Source organism: Camelus bactrianus, chromosome 1 (assembly GCF_048773025.1).
Source record: "Camelus bactrianus isolate YW-2024 breed Bactrian camel chromosome 1, ASM4877302v1, whole genome shotgun sequence".
In the NCBI taxonomy this organism is placed as follows: domain Eukaryota; kingdom Metazoa; phylum Chordata; class Mammalia; order Artiodactyla; family Camelidae; genus Camelus; species Camelus bactrianus.
In genome coordinates this window covers 70,609,623-70,631,194 of record NC_133539.1, presented here as the reverse complement: position 1 = coordinate 70,631,194, position 21,572 = coordinate 70,609,623, and the positions used below count along the sequence as shown (strand labels likewise).

At 35.9% G+C, this 21,572-nt stretch overlaps 1 protein-coding gene and 1 non-coding gene across 5 annotated transcripts in view; one reads left to right on the top strand and one right to left on the bottom strand.

Moving 5' to 3' along the window:
- The window catches only part of VPS8 (VPS8 subunit of CORVET complex), a 222,892-nt gene that overhangs the window by 171,724 nt on the left and 29,596 nt on the right, over nt 1–21,572 (top strand). For all 4 annotated transcript variants that reach the window (XM_045519728.2, XM_010959180.3, XM_045519727.2 and 1 more), the window contains 3 exons: nt 1,509–1,589; nt 3,440–3,609; nt 6,721–6,886. In XM_045519728.2, the coding sequence (XP_045375684.1) occupies nt 1,509–1,589; nt 3,440–3,609; nt 6,721–6,886 (417 nt within the window). The remainder of the gene's footprint in view (nt 1–1,508; nt 1,590–3,439; nt 3,610–6,720; nt 6,887–21,572) is intronic.
- Nucleotides 20,070–20,143, bottom strand: TRNAV-GAC (transfer RNA valine (anticodon GAC)). The gene has a single exon. It is a non-coding gene; the product is annotated as a tRNA-Val (tRNA).

Sequence of the window (21,572 nt, the reverse complement as noted above, 5' to 3'; positions counted from 1 at the left end):
ATATGTTATATGTAGTATATCCTGTATTCTTAAAATAAAGTAAGCTAGAGAAAAGAAAATGTTAGTGAAAATCATAAAGAAGAGAAAGCACACTTACTGTACTGTATTTATCAACACCTTACATCATCTATTTACAAGATGAATTGTCTGTCTGTCAGTACCTACATCAGTATTATCTTATGTTCCAAACAGCGGGGAGGGAAAGGGGCACACTATACGGTAATGTAATTCTTTAAAAGTGAAGTTATAAAACAGTAAGAAAACTAACAGATTATTAATTTTGTATTAAATATTAGTCACCTTATGCTTATGGAAGGGTAGACTAGTATCAACATGCATTTTATATATTCATGACATACTTAACTTTTTCTTAATTTTTCCCCAATTTCTTGGCTATGTGGTTCATCTGGGAGTTTTTTCATGTTGTTGTAAATCTCAAAAAATTTTTTGAATATATTTTTTGGGGAAAAATATCTGCATATAAGTGGACCCACTCAGTCCTAACCTGTGTTGTTCAAGGGTGAACATACATCAGTACCCATAAAAATACTCTTTGAGTCTATAATTCATTTCCTTTCTTGAAATCTCCTCTCAAGAAAGAATCAGATTCAGACCAAAATTTACAGCCACTTGTGTTATAATGGTGGGATTTAAGGGTGGGGTGTGAGGAGATAAACTTAAATCCCTAACAACAGAGAACAGTTGGATAACACATGGTATTTTCACATGATTCATCTATGTAATTATGAAGTATGTGGGAAACTGCCCACAATATACTATTAAGTTTAAAAAGTTATAAAAGTTTCATGTGAAATAGTCAGATTTTGTACACTAAGAAATACATCCCTCTCCTTCCTTTCCCAGAAAGAAGACTGGAAGAATACACCTCAAAATATCAAAAGTGTTTATCTTTGGGTGGTTGGACTTGTTTTGTTTTGTTTTTGTATGCATCAATAGTTTTCCAATTGTTTATGATAAGTTACTTAGCATATCTCATATGAAAAGCTTATTGAGAAAAGCTTTGGAAAATTGAAACTTGCTTCTTGATCAAGATACTGATCCCCTGAACTGACATGACTTAGTTGGTCTGGACCAGGAGGTAGCCAAATAGGAGTCGCAGGAGGAGTTGACAAGTTCTGGGTATTCATGAGTACATTGGCTTTGATGCAGTGGATAAATAAGAGCTCGGAGGGGGATGGGTGATGGTTAATGTGAAGAAGGAAAGGAAGCTTGCTGTAGAAACAAAACCAGAGTAAAATTTAATTAGACTTGCAAAGAAGGTTGTCAAGCAAGGGACTTGGATCATTTAAATTTTATTTAGTTTTCCAAAATATTTTTGACGGCCAGAGGAGACTGATGTGCATTTCCAGTGGAATGTTCATGGAAGAATAAATATTTTGTGACTAGAGGCAAATATTTAAGAGTATCTGGCTTTTTCAGATAACTTATATTTTAAAGTAATTTTAAAATACCAAGAATATAATTTTTTGCAACTTTTTTCCAATTAGGACCCAGTTTATGGAAAAGGAAAACTTGGAGAAATCCAGGGACTTATTCTGGGAATGCTGGATACCTTTAACTATGAACAGGTAAAGTACTTTCTACTTCCAAGCTCATGAGGTAGAAAGAAGCGATTTCTTTTTTCTTTGCATTTATACTTTTTCTTTAAAAATTACCGTCTGTTTTGTGGAAGTTTACTAGATTGAAATGTGTGGTTTTTTAATTTTAAATTTTTCTTGCTGCTAATTAATATATGTTTTATACGCACATAACCATATATTCTAGGATGTGGAAATGCATCAAGTTTGGATTCATTTCATTCTTTTGTTTCATTGGCAGTGGGACAAATACCTTTTTTCCCAAATGAAAAATGTAAGAAACTTTCTGGGAAAATAATGGAATGCAGAGATATAACCCATGAAAAGGAAGAATCAGCATGAGTATAGAAAATTGCAAAATAAAATTAAATGAGTGTTCTTTTTAACATTCTGAAATGGGAGGGATAAATTGGGATTTGGGGATTTGTAGGGGGAAAAAAATTCTAAAACAGATAATTGCCACTAACCAGAAATGGTCATTAGTCTTCCCTCAACCCCAAACTGCCTGCCTGTAGCTTTAATTCTCAGTAAGAGCCAGATTGGTGTAGTTTTTTTTTTTTTTTTTTTTCTTATACTTCAGTGTGACTCTTGAAGCAACCTAGGAAAAGTGCCATTTAGGCATGTTAGATACAATGTCTGTTTTTTTAATAGGAGAAAAAGAAAAATTTGGGTGACAGCTTTTTTTTTTTATTTTAATTGAAGTACAGTCAATTATAATTTGTCATATTCTGGTAAACAGCACAATGTCCCAGCCATGCATATACCGCAATGTTCTCCGAGGGCAGTCTACCCAGGCAATAGAAATAACAGCAAAAATTAACAAATGGGACCCAATTAAGATTATAAGCTTTTGCACAGAGCTTTTGTTAGGATGTAGTAAGAATTGCAGTTTTGCTAAGCATAGCCCAGGGAAGCTGATACCCCTGCAGGCACGGACTCTGTGACAGCAGAAGGAAAGCTGAGTGCAAGGCAAAACATTTTTGCAAACTTTGGAAGAGGAAAAGATGAGGTTGACTGGAAAGAGTTAAAACAGACCATTAGAACTAAAATTTCTGCATTACAGATAAAGTTAAAGGATCAGACTGTGTAGCAAGGAGGGTGAACAGTATATCTTCCCCTTTGGGACTGACAAAAAAGGAATTCAAGTGCACATTGAAATGGTATATATGAATGTTGAGAATGAGATGTAGTAAGGACATAATACTTTATAAGCACAGGGAGCCTTAAAATGACTTAATGTGATAGCTGTGAAATGTCTTTATGTGACTTAATGACAAATGTCACACTCTTGAGTAGATTCAAATGACTTGTAAGTGTTGATGAGGAAAATGTGATCTCTCTGCCCAAGGGAGATGAAACTGAGTAATGGCCATTAGCTTTTCCAGTGAAAGGTTAATGTGAAATATTGCTATGGATGCAGTTTCTATTTGAAAAATCAGGGTTTTTTTCAATTTGTTATAGCACAACTTTGAGCCATACAGAGAGAACTTATTATATAAAAGTAGTAAATAGATTTGGGTTTATCTAGTCATTTGAAAGCCATCAGTACTGAATTAAGCCCCACAGAATGACATCTACATTTCTGAGTAGAAACTAGTGACAGCTTTTCAATAATTATTTTAAGAATCTTAATGTATAACTTATCATTACTCTGCACATTAAAGTTAACCACTGAAGTCTGAGGTGTTTTGATGTTTGATCAATTTTATGTCATTATAATGTATTCCAAATCAATTGTTTGTGGTTGAAAATGAGCCAAGTGCTATAATCCTCATTCATTCCCTCTGTCTCTTTCTCTTTATAAACCATTTTGTTGTTGTTGTTGTTTTGGTCTTTCATAGACCCTGCTGGAAACAACTACTAGCCTTCTAAACCAAGATCTCCATTGGTCGTTGTGTAACCTGAGAGCTTCCGTCACCAGAGGACTAAATCCCAAGCAGGATTACTGCTCTATTTGTTTGCAGCAGTACAAGAGACGCCAAGAAATGGCTGATGAAATTATTGTCTTTAGGTAAGAGAGAGAAGGAAATGTTACATGTGTGGTGTGTGTGCATGTGTGGTATTGCCAGGCAGGAATATACGTGGACACACAGCCCCAGGTGGTCATTCTGGCAGTGAACAAAACAAGGCAAAGTTCCTGCCCTCGTAGACCTTACATTCTGCATGGGAGTCAGGAGGAAGGGGTGTTAGGGAGGTCAGATGATACATAAACAGAGTAATAAGAGCTATGAAGAGAAATAAAACACAGGGTAAGGGATAGAAAGAAGAAGTGTTCTGAGTGAGAGTGCTATTTTAAGATACCATAATGAGGAAAAACATCTCCAAGGAAGTGACATTTGAGCAAAATGAGAGGTAGGAGTGAAGGTGCAGAATGTATTTTAAGGGAAGAGCTAACTTGCTGATGTATTAAATATGAACTGATGGAAAAACATCTTCGGCCTGAGCAACTGGATGAATGTGGTACCATCCGCTGAGATGAGCAGGAACAGGCATGAGGAGCTGGGAAAATGTAAGAATTTTGTCTTAGATGTGTTAGGTTTGAGATGCTGATTAAACATCCAACTAGGAATGTCAGGTAGACAGTTATTCTAGTCAGAAACCTGGAGACATATCCTGGAAATATAAATTTAGAAACTGTCAGCATATAAATGATATTTAAAGCCACAGTGCAAAGACAGAAGTCTAGTGCAAAAGTGGAAGCTCTGATCTCAGGAGCAGGCAGCTCATCCAGAATATATGATTACAGGCAATGTAAGATGGACTTTGGAGCCAGACTACTTGAGTTCAAATCCTGACTCTGCCACTTACTAGCTGTGAGACTTTGACAAATTATTTAATCTCTTTACATCTTAGTTTCTTCATCTTTAAATTGGGATAACAGTTGTATCTACTCCATAGGGTTTTGTGAAGATTAAACGAGATAATTTACATAAGACACTTGTAACCATGCTGACATATAGTAAGCACTGTGTAAGTGTTAGCTTCTGTTATTATAGATACAGGAAGATGGGTAGATTTGGTGGTTGGAAGGGAAAGTAGTTCTCATCACACAAAGAGCCCATTCAACAAATATTTATTGAGCACCTGCTATATGCCAGTTACTGTTCAAGGGGATAGTGTACCATATGAACAAAACAAAGAGTCTGCTCTCGTGGCATTTACACTGTAGTGAAAGAAGCAGGCAGAAAAACAAGTAAAATGCCAGATAGTGACTGCCATGGAAACTGGATGAATGTGGTACCATCCTCTTAAGACGAGGGGGAACTGGCGTGAGGAGCTTGGGAAATTAAGAATTTTGTCTTAGAGCTGTTAATTTTGAGGTGCCAATTAAAATCCAAGTAGGAAAATCCAACTCTACCTGTATGGAAAAAAGATAAAATATGTTAAGTGAGATATAAAGTGTTTGTGGGGAAAAATATTTTATGTAGAGTGGTCAGCAAAAGCTTCACTGTTAAGGTGACTGAGCTGAGAAGCTAAAAATTAATAAAAATGTAATAATTACCATGAATAAAATAAAACATGGTGTACAGGAAAGAGAATGTTGGGAGCTACTAATTTATAAAGAGCTGTTAGGGAAATTTAAGTGGCATTTGAGCAGAGACCTGAAGGAAGTGGCCATGCAGTGTCAAGGAGAGAGTGCCCCAGACAGAGGATCAACAAGTGCAGAAACCACGAGGCAGGTGCTTGGCGTACTTGACAGGTAGCGAGTGAGTGGCCTAGTGTTGCCTGGGCAGAGTGAAGGGAGAATGATAAGAGATGACTTCTCTTATGAGAGGAAGAGGAGCAGCCAAATCATGTAGGAACTGGGTCATTATAAAGAGTTAAACTCTTAATCTGAGATGAAAAGCCATCAGATGGTTTTGAGGCTAGGGTTGACATGACCTGACCTGTCTTAAGGATCACTTTGACTGCTGTGGTGAAGGTCAAGGGTGAGAGTAGAATGACCAGTTAGGCTATGGCAGTAATCCAAGTGAGAAGTGGCCTGGGGTGATTGTAATGAGGTAGGAAGCGGTGGAATTCTGGATATATTGGGAAGGATGAGCTGATAAGATATGTTTATAGATTGGATGTGAGATGTGAAAGAAAGAGAATCGTTTTTGGCCTGAGAAACTGGAAGAATATAGTTGCCATTTATTTAGATGTGGAAAGTTGGATGAGAATGTGCAGTGGGGTGGAGTAGGGTGGAAATCAAGAATTTGGTTTAGGGTGTGTGAAATTTAAGATGCCTATTAGACATCCATAGTAGAGCTCTTGAGGAGACAGATGGGGTTTAGGAGAGAAGTCTGGGCTGAAGGTATAAATTTGGCAGTCATCGGCATGTAGGCAGTATTTTAAAGCTATGGAACTGGAAGTAATCACTAAAGGAGCAAGGATGATGGCTCCTTAGAAAGGAGATTATGGAAGAGAAAGGATGTATGTATGTGTATGTATATATATATGTGTGTGTGTACATATATATATAGAGAGAGAGAGACAGAGGGAAAGAAAGGGTAGGGGAAAAGATAGATTATAAAGACTATAGAAGAAAAAAGGATTGACTTCTGAGGTGGTCCAACATTTCAGGTTGAAAAAATGAGGAGGAATCGGTAAAGGTGACTGAGACACTCAGCATTCACTTCTGGGATGCTTGTTTGGTAACATAGTGTAATCCATAGGGAGTTTCTTCATAGGAATAATGTTAGAATTTACTGTAGCACTGGCCTTTTTGTAAATGCTTGTTACTCAGTCATGACTCTTGAATTTGATGAGGCAGACTACTCATGTTATTATCAAGCTACTTATACAATTATAATTTTCCCCAATTGACTTTTTTCCAAACTGTCTAAAAATGCTTCATAATTTGAGAAATGAACAGAAGTTCAGCTCATCCCCTGGTGGCTTGGAGTCAAAGAACTGTGATGCTATTCATACTTAACAACTTAAGTGTACAAATATGTGAGTCTGAATTTTAAAAGAGAGGACAGCACCAAGTAAATCTCCTTTTTTGTTTCTTAACCTATACAGCCATCAGTGCATTCCAGCTTATTAGAAATATTTATCACTCATAAATATACTCTAACATAACTTATGTTTATGACTTTATGACAATGAAAAGTGTAATTTGATTGCCTTCATTTTGCAGCTGTGGTCATTTGTATCACTCATTCTGTCTGCAAAACAAAGAGTGCACCGTAGAAATTGAGGGACAAACGAGATGGACATGCTACAAATGCAGCTCAAGTAACAAAGTAGGAAAGTTAAGTGAAAATTCATCTGAAATTAAAAAGGGAAGGATAACGCCATCACAGGTAAGACTTGTTTTTGTGGCAAGATGGAGATGGTCTTTTCTTAACAGCATCTTTAGGCCTGGCCTCATTTTCTTCAGGTCCTATAGGCTTTACTTGGTGGGTCTCCAGTGTATGACATCTTCCACTGAGTTTTGTTTAGTATTTGGAGTTATCTCCTCTCTGTCCAGCAATAAAAAATGGATTTAAGAGAAACCGAAAACATTTTCTGCCCTTAAAAAACCTTAAGTTCTGATTGAACAGAGAGGATGTAAGCCCATGAGTCTTCCTAAGTAAGAGGTCAGCAAGTACAGATGCTCTGGTACTAATGAACGCCCGTATGTGCTGAAGAGTGCAGAGCTATCACTTTTAAACACAGCTGATAGACAAGGTACATACACATGTGCTCTGTGCATGGTTTTCCCAGCTGGGTAACTTTCTTCAAAGAATTTGACGCAATAGTGTTCATTTGAGAAATTTTCATTGCCTTTGGACTATATACAATTTTGTTTATTTTACAGACTTTCCTTTTTCCTTCTTCAGCAGGCAATAGAGCAGAGCTTGAACTCTGCTGCTTAGTAACTTTTAGGAGAACATAACTTGACAACACAAGGGGCTCAGTGTGGAGGAGGAGCAGCTACTAGAGCTGTGACCTGGTCGTTGTGCTGTTCTTTCTTTCTTTTCTTTCTTTCCTTCCTTCCTTCCTTTCTTTTTTTCTTTTCTTTTCTCCCTTTCTTTCTTTCTTTCTTTCTTTCTTTCTTTCTTTCTTTCTTTCTTTCTTTCTTTCTTTCTTTCTTTCTTTCTTCCTTTTCTTTCTTCCTTTTCTTTCTTCCTTTTCTTTCTTTCTCTCTTTCTCTTTCTTTCTTTCTTTCTCTCTCTCTCTCTCCCTCTCTCCCTCTCTCCCTCTCTCCCTTCCTCCCTTCCTTCCTCCCTCCCTCTCTTTCTTTCTTTCTTTCTTTCTTTCCTTTCTTCCTTCTTTTAATGGAGGTACTGGGGATTGAACCGAGGACTTTGTGCATGCTAAGCATGTGCTCTACCGCTGAGCTCTTCCCACCCCCACCCCACCCCATGCTGTTCTAAATGTACTTCCTCTTCAAAGTGAGAAGTGGTTCCACGTTTGCTGTTTCCTGCTCCTCCCTCTATGCCACCCTATTCTGTAGTTGACCTTAACATCGCATAGTGAAAAGTTGGACCTGCTGCTTTTTTTCTGTCTGTTTCATCAGCTTTCAGTGTTAAATCAGAAGCAGATCCCGGAGAAAAAACCCTGACCTAGCTTCTCCCAGGTAACAGTTGAGAATTTCTACACTCCAGTGGTAGGCATTAATTTATATATTCACTCAGTAGATACGGAGCAGCATGCCAGGCAGTGTGCTGGGGAGACAGTAGTAGAGAAGACATTTGTCTTACGGAATTTATGACCAATGAAATTATGAATAGATTTTCAATAAGCATTCTCAAGTTCTTTCTGATGTCAGATACATGATGTCTTTTCCAACACCAATTCTGACACCAGTTCTGTCAATTCTCTGGACATCAACTGAGTGTCCAATTACTCAATTCTGACACTCACTGTCAGGACTCAGCGTCAGACTCCACAGGTTTAAGGGCTCATTCCCATAAGACTGTCCTCACTTCAGACACAAGTTACAAATGGGATGTGCAGATTACACACACTACTATCTGACTTGGCAAATTTAGGAGTCCCCATGACCCATTACTCCAGTTTCAGTAATTCACTAGAACAACTCATAGAGCTTAAGAAAATACATTTACCCATTTATTATATACAACTCAGGAATAGTGAAATGAAAGAAATGCATAGGACAAGGCATGGGGGAAGAAGGATGCCCAGAGCTTCTGTGCCCTCTCCTGGCACACAACCTTCACAGTACATCAGCGTACTCACCAGCCTGGAAGCTTTTTGAACCTCGACAGTTAGGGAGTTTTATTGGAGGTTTCATTGTATAGCCATAATTGATTAAACACTGGCAGTTAGTGATTGGGCTCAATATCCAGCCCCTCTCCCCTCCTCAGATGTGGGGATGGGGGGAAGATGGGGAGGGGAGAATTGAAAGTTCCAACCCTCTAATCATGGCTTGATACTCCTGGTGACCAGCTGCCATCCTGAAGCGATCTAGGGGTCCCCAGACACCAGTCATCTCATTAGCATACAAAAGGCACTCATCACTCAGGAGTCCAAGAGTTTTAGGAACTGTGTAATGGGAACCAGGGACAAAGACCAAATAATATTTTTTTATTATACCACAGGTACTTACAGATGAACTATACTATAAGAGCAGATAATGAATAGACCTAAATCTAGACATAGGAGATCATGGAAGACTTCCTTGAAGTGCCATTTTAGCTGCCCCTGAAGGAAAAAAAGAAGATAAAGTTTAAGTGCAAGGGTGGGCAGGAGGAGGAGTATTCCAAGCAAAGGGATTAATATGTAAAACAAACATAAAGCATCCCTACTGTGAAGCAGGAAAAAGCATGGAACTAGACATTGAGTATGATTGGATCTAGAGGGTGAAAGAGAATGGTATTAGATGAGATTAGTAGGTAAACAGGGACCGTATTATTTTCATTGTTTGTGCTAAAGAAATAGAGAAGGTATTAAAGATTTTAAAGAAGGAATGATATGATTTGATCAAGTAGTATTTTTTTTTAGAATAATATTTTTAAAAGAACTGCAGTGCAGAAAATGAATTGAAAGGGAAGCAAGAATGAATGTAGGGAGACCAAGAATATTAAAATAATTTTGAGGAAAGAAGTGGTAACTTATACTAGAATGGTGAAAGTTAGGATGGAGTAAGGAATGTATATTTGAGATGTGTTTGAGACGTTTGCAAATATCAGAATAATTAATGTGGTCCCTGCTTACCTCACTAGCTTCATCTCATACCACTCTCACCTTCTAGATTCAGTTATGCTCACCTTCTAGTTCTGTACTCTTTTCTGCTTACAGCAGAGATGCTATGCTTGAAAGACAATTATCAGAACTTGGTGATAAATTGGTTGAATGGAGGAGGTAAGACAGAGGGAGGAGTCAAAGATAGCACTCAGATTTCTTGCTTGAGCAGCCAAATGGATGGTAGTACCATTTACTGAGATTTAAAGTAATAAACAGACAACATATTTGGGAATAGGGTAGAGAATTCATTGCTGGAGTTAGAGATGTCTGCAGGACATACAGGTACAGATGTTCAGTGTGGTTTCCAGATGGAAAATGTTACTAACTAATCATAATGCTTCCTTGTTTGCATTTAGGAAAGGAAAGATAGGTTCTGTGATTTCTACTATCTTTCCAAGCTGAATACAAATGCAGATGGGGGAACCTTTATTTATGCAGATACTTAAGGCATTAAATCTTGGGGCACTTCAATTTCTTTCCTCTTTCAGTTATATCCTTTTCATAAACAACTTGGGATTATATGCCTGGATATTACCAACTAGATTTTTTTTTCTTTCTTCCTAATTAGTCCTTAGAGGCAAAAAAAATAGCTTTTTTAAAACTATAATTATGTATTATGTATGAAATTATATATTCTAATACATAATTTTTAAACAGCAAAATTCACCTTCTGCAAGTTTTGACAACCACTTTTCTTTGTAGTCAGCCTCTCCCCCCACCGTCAACCCCTGGCAACTACTGATGCATTTGGAGTTAATTTTCAGTAGGACATGAGATAAGGATTGAGGTTCTTTCTTTTGCATATGGATATCCATTGAATTGCCTTTGTACCTTAGTCAAAAATAAATTGACCACGTATATGGGTCTATTTGTAGACTTTCTATTCTATGCCATTGATCTATATATTTATCTTTTCTCCAATAATGTCTTTGTAATAAATCTGAATATCAGGTAGTGTGAGTCTTCCAACTTTAAACTTCTTTCTCACATTTGGCTATTCTGTTTACTTTTCCATATAAATTTTAAAATCAGCTCATTAATTTCTACAAAAAAAATCATGCTGGGATTTTACTGGGGTTGTGTTGAATATATAGATCAGGTGGGGAGAGTTGACAGCTTAATGATATTGAGTCTTCCAGTCCATTAACATGGTATATCTCACAATTTATTTAAATCATTTTGATTTATTTCATCATTGTTTTGTAGTTTTTGGCATATAAATCCTGTGTATGTTTTGTAAGATTTATTTCTAAGTATTTAATGACTTGATGCTATTGAATTTTTACTGTTTTTTATTTCAGTTTCTAATTGTTCATTGCTAGAATATAGAAATACTGTTTATATTTGCGTATTGACCATGTATCCAGTGACCAGTGACCTCACTAAGCTTACTTACTAGTCTAATATTTTTTAATAGATTCTTTGGTATTTTCTGCATGAGACAATCATATCATATGCAAATAATGACTGTTTTATTTCTTCCTTTCAATCTTACATCTTTTCTTTCTTTCTTTCTTTCTTTCTTTCTTTCTTTCTTTCTTTCTTTCTTTCTTTCTTTCATTGCATTGGCCTCCAGTACAATGTTGAATGAGAATGTTGAGGATAGACATCCTTGCACTTGTTACTGATCTTAGGGGGAAGGTGTTCAATTTTTCATTAAATATTATGATAACTATAGGATTTTTGTCTGTAACCTTTATATCATGTTTAGGAAGTTCCTTTTATTTCATGTTTTACTGAGAATTTTTTCACGGATGCGTTTTGAATTTTGAAGCCAATTATATTACATTGGTTGCCATGTTCCCACATCCCCACATCTCACACAATGAAGAAAGACAATAATCTATTGACTTTCCTCCTGCCTTCTCTCAGAGCACTGAGAGAAGGGAAATTATTTTGAAATTGGACCTGTACATTAAAGGCAGCTTTATTTCTGAGGCTATCCCAGTCTGCAGGGCAGGAGAGGTGATTCAACCTTTTTATTCTTTAGGAAACTCCAGTGAGATTACTAATCAGATCCTCTTAAAAATCTCTGTTTGATTCTTCCTGATAATGAAGTAAGCTAGGAGGAGAATTATTTTGGATTTCTTAAATTTTCCTCTAGCTGTCTGTCTCCTTTATTTTTCTTACTAAGATATTGTAAAAAGATCTAGTGGTTTAGTAACACAAGGAAAGAGAAAATGAAATTTATCAAATATATGGTTTATATGTATTTATGCTAATCTTCACAACAACCTTAGCTGAAGGAACTGTATGAAGATCAGAGAGGGAGGGCCAATATTTGAATTCAAGTTTTTAGAACCATCATCACTCTCAGTTTTCTGCCTCCAGTCTGTTCTATTTTTAGCATTCTGGCTTTATTGAAACCTAGTAAAGCTGATTTCTAAAATATATCATACCATGTTGGCTGTGCTAATTAAGATTTCTTACTGTTGTATGAGCCATTCACATTTTTAACTGTAAGAGAATTTTAAATGATAATACTAAGTCTATATATGATAGTTTTTATCAAACTTAATTTCATGAAAGTTCTACTTTGCTCTCTTAATTTTCTTTGAAAATCTGTCAGCTTTGGTTATTAAGTTCCTAACCAGTACACAGAAGGAAGCAGAGGTGACTGCCCCAGTGACTCCAAAATCAAGCTGAGATTGCAGGTTAGCTTCCACCTGCTGCTTTCTGCCCCAGTAGATACCAGATGCATTTGAAGCTTCTCACTGCCTTTGTAATGTGATCCTTCTATCAAATAGCTTTTTAGTTCATCCTTTTCTATAGCTTGACTTTTACTTCTTCAATTACTGATTCTGACTCAACAGGACGCAACAGTTACCCTCAAATTGTGGTTTGGGTGGATAAAGTCTTTCTTCTTGCATCTCTTAATCTCATTTCTGTTTTTCACAACTGGTCAATATATATATAACCAAAAACTCTGACAGATCAATTGCCTCTCAGCAGGTCTGATAGGAGTTATTCCCCTAGAAAGCCTGCTTTCCTCTGGAATAAGTATTTTATTCTTTGCAAGCAAATGTAAAAGAAGTGACTCAAATTTCTTTCTTTCCTTATCTCTCCTCCCTTCCCCCCAAAGCTTACAGTAGTTCAGTCTGAAATGTAGGTCCAAAGAGTAGACCTTGCAGGTCTGATTTTCTGTTTTGCTTTCTCTCCATATTACCCACAGATAAAATACACTGGAGAAACTAATTTCAGCTGAAGTACTCATCATGCTATTATATCTTCTCAAGAAATATTCTAGTAGATTAGAATAGAGTACTTTTTTCTTTGATTGTTCTTTCATTAAGTTTATAGTAGCAAATAATCATCTTCATTGGCATTGATTAGTATGAGAAGAAATTAACTTGCTATTCACTTTAAAAATGATAATTCTTGGTCAACAGACAACTTCATATAAATTCAAAGAAGTATAACCAAAGATTTACGAGATTTTAGTTTTAACATTAGTATATTATTAACAGGGCTAAGAGCTAATAATAAGTAATAAGCTAACATATTATGTACCAGAAACATTCCAGTTGTTACTTCTTTTAAAGCTTAAATAAACAAGAGCATTTAGAGACTCATTTGAAAGTTTATTATGTATCGCTCAATATCTTTTAAGATTTGGATATATCATTCTTTCTTAGTAGAGAACTAGGAATATTAGTCAAATATCAGAGTTTTGTTTTTTCAGTAAGAGGTGAATATCTGAAGAAGAAGGGAATTGGAAATAAGCATATAGCTCCCTACTCATCCTTTAATAATTACAGCAGAGAGAATTAAAAGAAATAAGCTGATATTTTCCCTGGCACTTGGAGTTGGTTTTATTTCTTGGTTTTCAGAGTTGTCTAAGAAATGTTTTGTCTTTGGGGTAAATTTAGAAATAATGTCAGATGGAAGTGTTTACAACTTCCAAGAAATTATTCAGTAAATGACATTTATTTATGCTCACTGGTCATCATTTTCCATTAACCACTGTACAGTGCTTATTTATTTGGATTCTCACTATAAATTGGAGATTTGGTTTACATGCTGTTTAATGAAATAGTAACATTGCTATTAATACCCTGTTTTCATTTGTCCATTTTAAAAGAATATTAGCTCCCTGTTACAAATATGTTAGATTCAAATTAAATGCTAAAAAATGAGGTTTCAGTTTGGTGATAGTAGCATTTCTCAAAAGAATATATTCTAAATTAAATTTACAAATTAAATGAAGATTAATATATCTCAGAAGTGCAGAGAGGTGATAAATGATCCTAATATAAATGAATCTTTTTGAGGAGACTTTTGCCCATTTTTCCAATAATCTTGTTATTATACCCTAGTATTAACTGATTCATTACTTCAACCAGTATATAATGTATGCCTACTTTGGGCCCAACACTATTCTTGGTACCAGGTATATATTGGTGAACAACAACAACAAAAAACAGTTCCCAACATTATGTCGCTTACCATCTAGTAAGAGAGCTAGACAGTAACTAGATAAACAAACTATCAAGTCTATAATTTCAAATTGTAATAGGTATGTGAGTGCTGTAGAGGGAAAGAACAGAATGGTATAGGAAGAACAGAGGGGAAAGCTACTTTGGATTAGGTGGTCAGGGAATATCTGTCTGCAGAGATGATGTTTTAGCTAAGATCTGAAGGATAAGAAGGTACAGCCTTGGGATGAACATTCCAAGCAAAAGAGAACAGCAAACACAAAGGAACTGATGAGGGCAGTAACTTGTTCAAGGAACGGAAAAAAGATCAGTCTGGAACATAGTGACTAAAGGAGAACATGGCAAGGAATGAGGTTCAAGAGGTAGGCAAGGCTAGATCCTTATTAGCCTGTGAGACTCAAGTAAAAGGTTTAATTTATATTCTTAAAGAATAAGAAGGGTTTAAAACAAGGGGATTGATACCATCCATCCATTGATTTTGATTGTGGAAAATGGGTAGACAGCCACACCTCTGTTACCAGCCAAGTCTCCACCTCTTTGCCAGAGCAGTGTAACAATCAGATTCTTAAAGTTCTATAAATTTGTTCATTTCACTTGATCCAGAAAAAGCTTGTATCCAAGGGATCGATGGATGGCAGTAGTACCAAGAAAGTGTTTCCAGAATTTACATAAAACTAATGCTTTGATGGAAATATGGACAAAGGACATTAAGAAAAATTTTTTTATTGCCTGATAAAATGTGAAAAAATGTTTAACTTTACCAGTGATCAAAGAAATACTAGTTAAAAGAGCAATATGATGCGATTTTTTACATTATACTGGCAAATTTTTAAAAATATGTATTGAACTGGCATATATTAAATAATACATATGCATTTATATTGATAAGGATATAAGGAGACAGTTACTTTTATGCACTACTAGTGGAAATGCATATTTGTACAAGTCCACAGTCCCTTAATCCAAATCCCTTTGGCCAGATATGTTTCAGAATTCAGAATTTTATTTTTCAGAAAGGTAATACAGGAACTTGCATTTCTGACAGGATGCACTAGGAGTTTGGGGAGGGGGGGAGAAATGGACAAAACATATAAAACAATGATTCTCAAGACATTTGACCTCAAGCAGTGAAGGAGAATGACCCCTGAGAAACAGCAGGGAAGAAGAATCAAGGCAGAACTCATCAGTCTCTCTGAGTTGAGACAGAGCTCGGAGTCCAGGGAAGACAAGTGGCTGGAGTTCACAGGACCAAAGTATTGAACAGGGGAGAGCTACGCAGATAGAGAGCTCCAGAAATTGCAGAAGGCAACTTTGAGTTGAATACTAACCTATTCATGTGTATGAGGAAACTACTCAAAGCCAGAAGAAGAACCACTCCAAGTATTAGAGGTAGCAGTGCCCCAGATTCATATAGAATCAGGAATATTGCCAGCCTGGAAAACATCATAATTCACAGGGCAGCACTGAGAGTACTGACAAAGGTTTTGACCTCAATATTGGGGGAAAAGTTAACCCTAGACTAACTGCTGTTTTGATCCCACCTAACAAAACTTAAAAGCAAAACCTAAAAACATCAAATTATTTCCATGTATTTTAACAATGTCACAGAGCAAAGTTCAAGAATATGTTAAGGATTATGAAAATAACCAAACAAAGTAGAATTTACAGTGCCTGGCATTTGATGAAAAATTATAAGGCATGCAAGAAAGCAGCAAAATACAAGTCATAAAAAGAAACAAAATCAATTTTATGCCATTCTGGAAAAGGAAGAACTATGGAGACAGTAAAAAGATCAGTGGTTTCCAGGGAGAGGGGAGGAATGATGAATAAGTAGAACAGGATTTTTAGGGCAGTGAAATTACTCTGTATGATACTATAGCAGTGGATATATGTCATTACACATTTGTTCAGAGCCATGGAATGTGCAACACCAAGAGTGAATGCTAATGTAAACTGTGGACTTTGAGTGATAATGATGTGTTGATGTAATGTATCATCAGTTATAACAAATGTCCCACTCTGGTGGGAGATGTTGGTAATAAGGGAAGCTATGCATCTGTGGGAACATGGCATATATGCACTGTCTCTATGCCTTCTTCTCAGTTTTGCTGTGAACCTAAAAGTGCTCTTTAAAAACAGTCTTTAAAAAACCAGTTCATTGAAATAGAACGAGAAATGGCAAATATGATAGAATTAGTAGACAAGAACATTGAAATAGTTACTATAATTGTATTCCATATGTTCAAAAAGCTAGAGAAAGGTTGAACACATTAGAGATATGTAAGTTATAAAGAGCCAGTCAGACATCTAGAGATTAAACCTCCAATGTATGAGATGAAGAACACATGGGTGGAATTAACAGCATAATGGACATTGCAGAAGAAATGATTAGTGAACTTGACTGTGCTGCAATAGAAACTATCCCAAATGAAAAATATACTGAGAAGAAATGAATAAAGCACCAGTGAACTATGGAACAACTTCAAGTAGCAAAATATACATGTAATTGTAGTTCTGGAAGAAGTAGGGGCAGGGATAGCATAGAAAAAAATATCTGAAGAAATGTAATACAGAATTCCAATGGCAGGGCAGCCTGAATTGGACAACCCTTCTACCAATAACAATAATGGAGACAAAATTGTTTAGAGAGCAACCAGAAGCAGGCAGAAACTGTTGGGAACACAACCTTCAAAGAAGGGAAGCAAACTAGAGGAGCTGTATATTTAAGCAGCTTTTCTAACCCTGACCCGTGGGGCACTTCTCAGTTTGCCTTGGGGGAACAGAGCTTAAACATAAAGTAGTACTCTTACTAGGATGAAGAAACAGTTCAAGACTACCAAAGCAGCTGTAAATTGAGAGAGGAAATCTCAGAAATAAGGGACTCAGTGGAGAGAGAGCCCAAAATTATTTTTATAGGTTTCTAAATTGCATATACAAAACCATACTTCAAGAAACCAGGCAGAAAGTAGCCTCAGGAGAACTAAGGAACTGAATAGAAATATCAGCAGCATAGTGTTGAATTTGAATTTGTGCGAGTTCTGCCAAATTAGAGGCAATGATAAACACCTCAGCTGTTGTATTGAAGCTGCAGCAGGACCATGCCCTAGGACTAAGGGCTACTCCAAGACTAAATGCTTTCTAACAAAGCCAAAACACAAACTATCATAGGCTCAATAGGAAGAAGGAAAATGTAACCTAAAATTAAGAGAAAAAACCATCAGTAGAAGCAGACCTATGGATACCTAGATATTGGAATTGGCCGTCAAGGACTTTAAAAATTATAAATATGTTAAATATGTTAAAGCAGAATATTGAGTACATAGGGAAATCCCAGCAGATAGATGGAAACTCTAAAATAAAATAAAACCAAATTTAAATTCTGGAGCTAAAAAAAATCTAGGATGAAAATTTCATTAGATATCAACATTTTTAACACTGAGATAAATGTTATCTGTAAATTTGAAGACAGTTCAATAGAAATAATCCTAACTGAAGCACAGAGACTAAAAGATTTGAAAATAAGTGAAGAGAGCCCTTGGTAACCTGTGAAATAATATCAAGGAGTCTAGCATACATATCACTAGGATTCTAAAAAGCAAGGGGGTAGAGAGGAGTCTGGGGTGGGGGGAGAGAGGAGTCTGGGGTAGGGGGAGTGGTCAATGACTAAAAATTTCCCACATTTGGTAAAAAAAAAAAAAAATTGACCCATATGTCCAAAAACTCAGCAGACTAGTTAGTGGGATAAATACAAAGAAAACCACACTCAGACACACCATAATCAAACTCCCAAAACCAGAGATAAAGAGGAAATCTTAAAAGCAGCCTGAAGTAAGACAGTAACAATGAGCGACTTCTAATGAAAAGGGGGAAGGGAACTAGAGGACAATAAAACGGCGTCATTGAAGTACTAAATAAAGGTAATATGGTGCATATATTGTATGTTATATAACATTCCCAGAGCAGGGGGCGGGAGTGGCGGGAATCTAGGGCAACATTCCATAACCACATGCTTATGTAGGGTAAATAAAAACTATTAATAGCCTCACTTCAGTTCAGGTCAGGTTTTGATGTTAGATAACTTTTGGTGCCAAAAGTTTTTAAAAAGAAACATTTTGGGCTTCAGAGCTTTTTGGACTTTAGAATTATAAGAAAAAGGTTTGTGGATCCATCTTACTTGTCAGGAGAAAAATTTGCTACATGTTTATAAATGCCCACACCCTTAGAAGCAGGGACAGATAAGCAGGGAATCATGTAAGAATGCCATGCAGTGGAAATAACATGAAGAGTGTGTGCCAAGTGTTACACAAGGATGCTTATGACAGCATTTTTTAAATAATTAAAAAATTTTAGAACAACCTAAATGTCCCAATAACCTCCCAATACTTGGTTAAATTAGTTATGGTATACCTATGCAATGAACAGACGGCTTATAGCCAAGAAAAATCATGTTGTCAAAGAATATTAATCTGGTGAAATAAGCATTCTCAATATGTTACATGAAAAGATCACAAAACAGTGTGATTCCAAATGTTAATAGTTATTGCTGTGTGGATAGATTGTCATTTTTATTTGTTTTATTTTGCTCTTTTGTACTTTCTAAATTTCCATTAGTGAACATGTATTCCTTTGGTAATCAGAAAAGTCAAGGCTTTTTTGAAAAAAAAAAAAATGCAAGGTGGTAAGAAAGGTATTCCTGTTGCTATTAAACTTCAGATCAGATTGCTTCTCTAAGTCAGGAATCATTTTATTAACAAAGATCACAAAAGTTTAGCATTATTAAGGCCATGGCTTACTATATCATTTGTATCCCCAGATCTAGTGTCTGCACACCTGGATTTAAAGTGTCTCTTTTAAGCTGCATTGCCTGAGGCATTTCCAGAAGGAATCCTGTTAAATGAAAAATAAGACCTTTCATAAATGATGCCAAACCATTTCTGTTGCCACTTCAAACACTCTCTGACTTAATCTCTAGAGAACAGCTTTCTCAGATAAATTGTCCAGCGCCACATTTAGTTCTTGGCTTGTTTTAAAAAGTCTGCAGATCCTTTCATGAGGTCATTTTTTTAAGCTTAAATATCTACTTTGCTTTGAAAATGTATTTTCTGTTTTCAAAAGAGCATACCAGGAGTTAAAATTGGATCACGTTTAGCAAGCTACATCATACATCTGGAGTAAATTCCAGAGTATTAATATCATGGTATGTTAGAGCAAAGACTTTCAAGTCTAATTTTTGTGGACCTGCTAGATCTGAAAGGACAGTCTGGACAGCCAGCAGTTTTGATCCCTGAGCTGAGGTATGTTTTCTAAAGTTATTCTGAAAGTCAGAGGGAAAAGGCAAAAAAGGCTGTGGCATGGTCCTGTTTGAATAGCTTGGTGTCACAGTGATAGGCAATGTCTTTATCATCTATACTGTAGGCTCTTAGAAATAGACTGTTAGAATTGGAAGAGGCTTGTGAACTTGAGTTCAGTTGCTTTCCCAGTACTTATATCTCTTCTATGTCGTTCTAGACAGATAGTATCTAGTATGTATTGAACTACTTATAATTATTTTTCCATGTAGGTTAATAAGTTGATATTCTGATTTCATATGTGAGTCTCTGTGTACTTACTATTTGCTAGAATTCACTACTGAAACCAGGTGGACTTGGGAGTTCTTTGTGGGAAGACTTAATAACAACTTCAATTTCTTGAGTAAATACAGGGCTATGCATATTTCCTGTTTTGTCTTGGGTCCATTTTTGTAAGTTGTTTTTTAAGGAATGTGTCCTCTTCATTTATTGCCATAAAATTATTCTTAAGCTATTGTCTTTTTTTATGAGGGGGTGGTAATTAGGTTTATTCATTTATTTCTGTTTGGAGGAGGTACTGGGGATTGAACCTAGGACCTCATGCATGTCAAGCATGAGCTCTACCACTTGAGCTATACCCTCCCCACTATTGTCTTTTAAGTGTCTGTAAGTAATGCTGCAGGCAGTAATATGTCCTTTTCATTTCGAATTTTGGTAATTTATGTTCTCTTGATCACTCCAAAAAGCAATTTATCGATTTTGTTGATGTTTTCAAAAAAACCAACATTGGCTTCGTTAATGTCTCTGTTTTGTTTGATTTCAGTTGCATTGATTTATGCTTATTATTTTCCTCCTTTTACTTAGTTGGTTTTACTTCGATCTTTTTCTAGCTTCTTAAATTGGAAGCTTGAGTTCTTTATGTTAAACCTTTATTTTCCAGAATAGCATAAACTATAAATTTCTTTTGAGCACTGTTTTAGCTGTATTCTACAGACTTCTTTAAATGCTTTATTGAAGTATATTTGATACAAAATAAATTATGCATGAAGTGTAACATATGTATATATCTGGGAATCCATCAGTACATTCAAGATACTAACCCTATCCATCACCATGAAAATTTTACTCAATTCCTCGTGTTGCCTGGAAACCACTGATTGGCTTTTTGCCATAACAGATTAATTTACATTTTCTAGAACTGAGATATATGGAACCATAAGTATGTACACTTTTTTGGTTTGGCTTCTTTCACTCAGCATAATTATTTGAGATTCGTCCACATTGCTATATCAAGAGTTCATTCCTTCTACTGCTGAGTAATGTTTTCATTTTATGGATATACCATAATTTGTTTATGACTTTAGCTGTTGATAGACATTTGGACTTTTTTAGTTCCTGGATTTTATGGATAAAGCTTTTATGAAGATGTGTATAAAAATATCATGTAACATTTGTCTGATTTACTTCACTCAGTATGATAATCTCTAGGTTCATCCATGTTGCTGCAAATGGTAATATTTTATCCTTTTTTATGGCTGAGTAATAGCCTGTTGTGTGTATATTTATACATATACCAAATCTTCTTTATCCATTCATCTGTCAATGGACATTTAGGTTGCTTCCATGTCTTGTCTAATGTAAATGCCACTGTGAACATTAGGGTGCATGTATCTTTTTGAATTAGAATTTTCATCTTTTCCAGATACATGCCCAGGAGTGGGTTTGCTAGATCATATGGTAGCTATATTTTTAGTTTTTTAAGGAATCTTCATACTGTTTTCCATATTAGCTGCATCAATTGACATTGCCAACAACAGTGTAGGAGGCTACATTTTTTCCACACCCTCTCCACCATTTATTATTTATAGACTTTTTGATGATGGCCCTTCTGACCAGTGTGAGGTGATAACCTCATTGTAGTTTTGATTTGCATTTCTCTAATAATTAGTGATGTTGAGCATCTTTTTAAGTGCCTTTTGGCCATCTGTATGTATTCATTGGAGAAATGTCTTTTTAGGTCTTCTGCCCATTTTTTACTTGGGTTGTTTGTTCTTTTGATATTGAGTTGTATG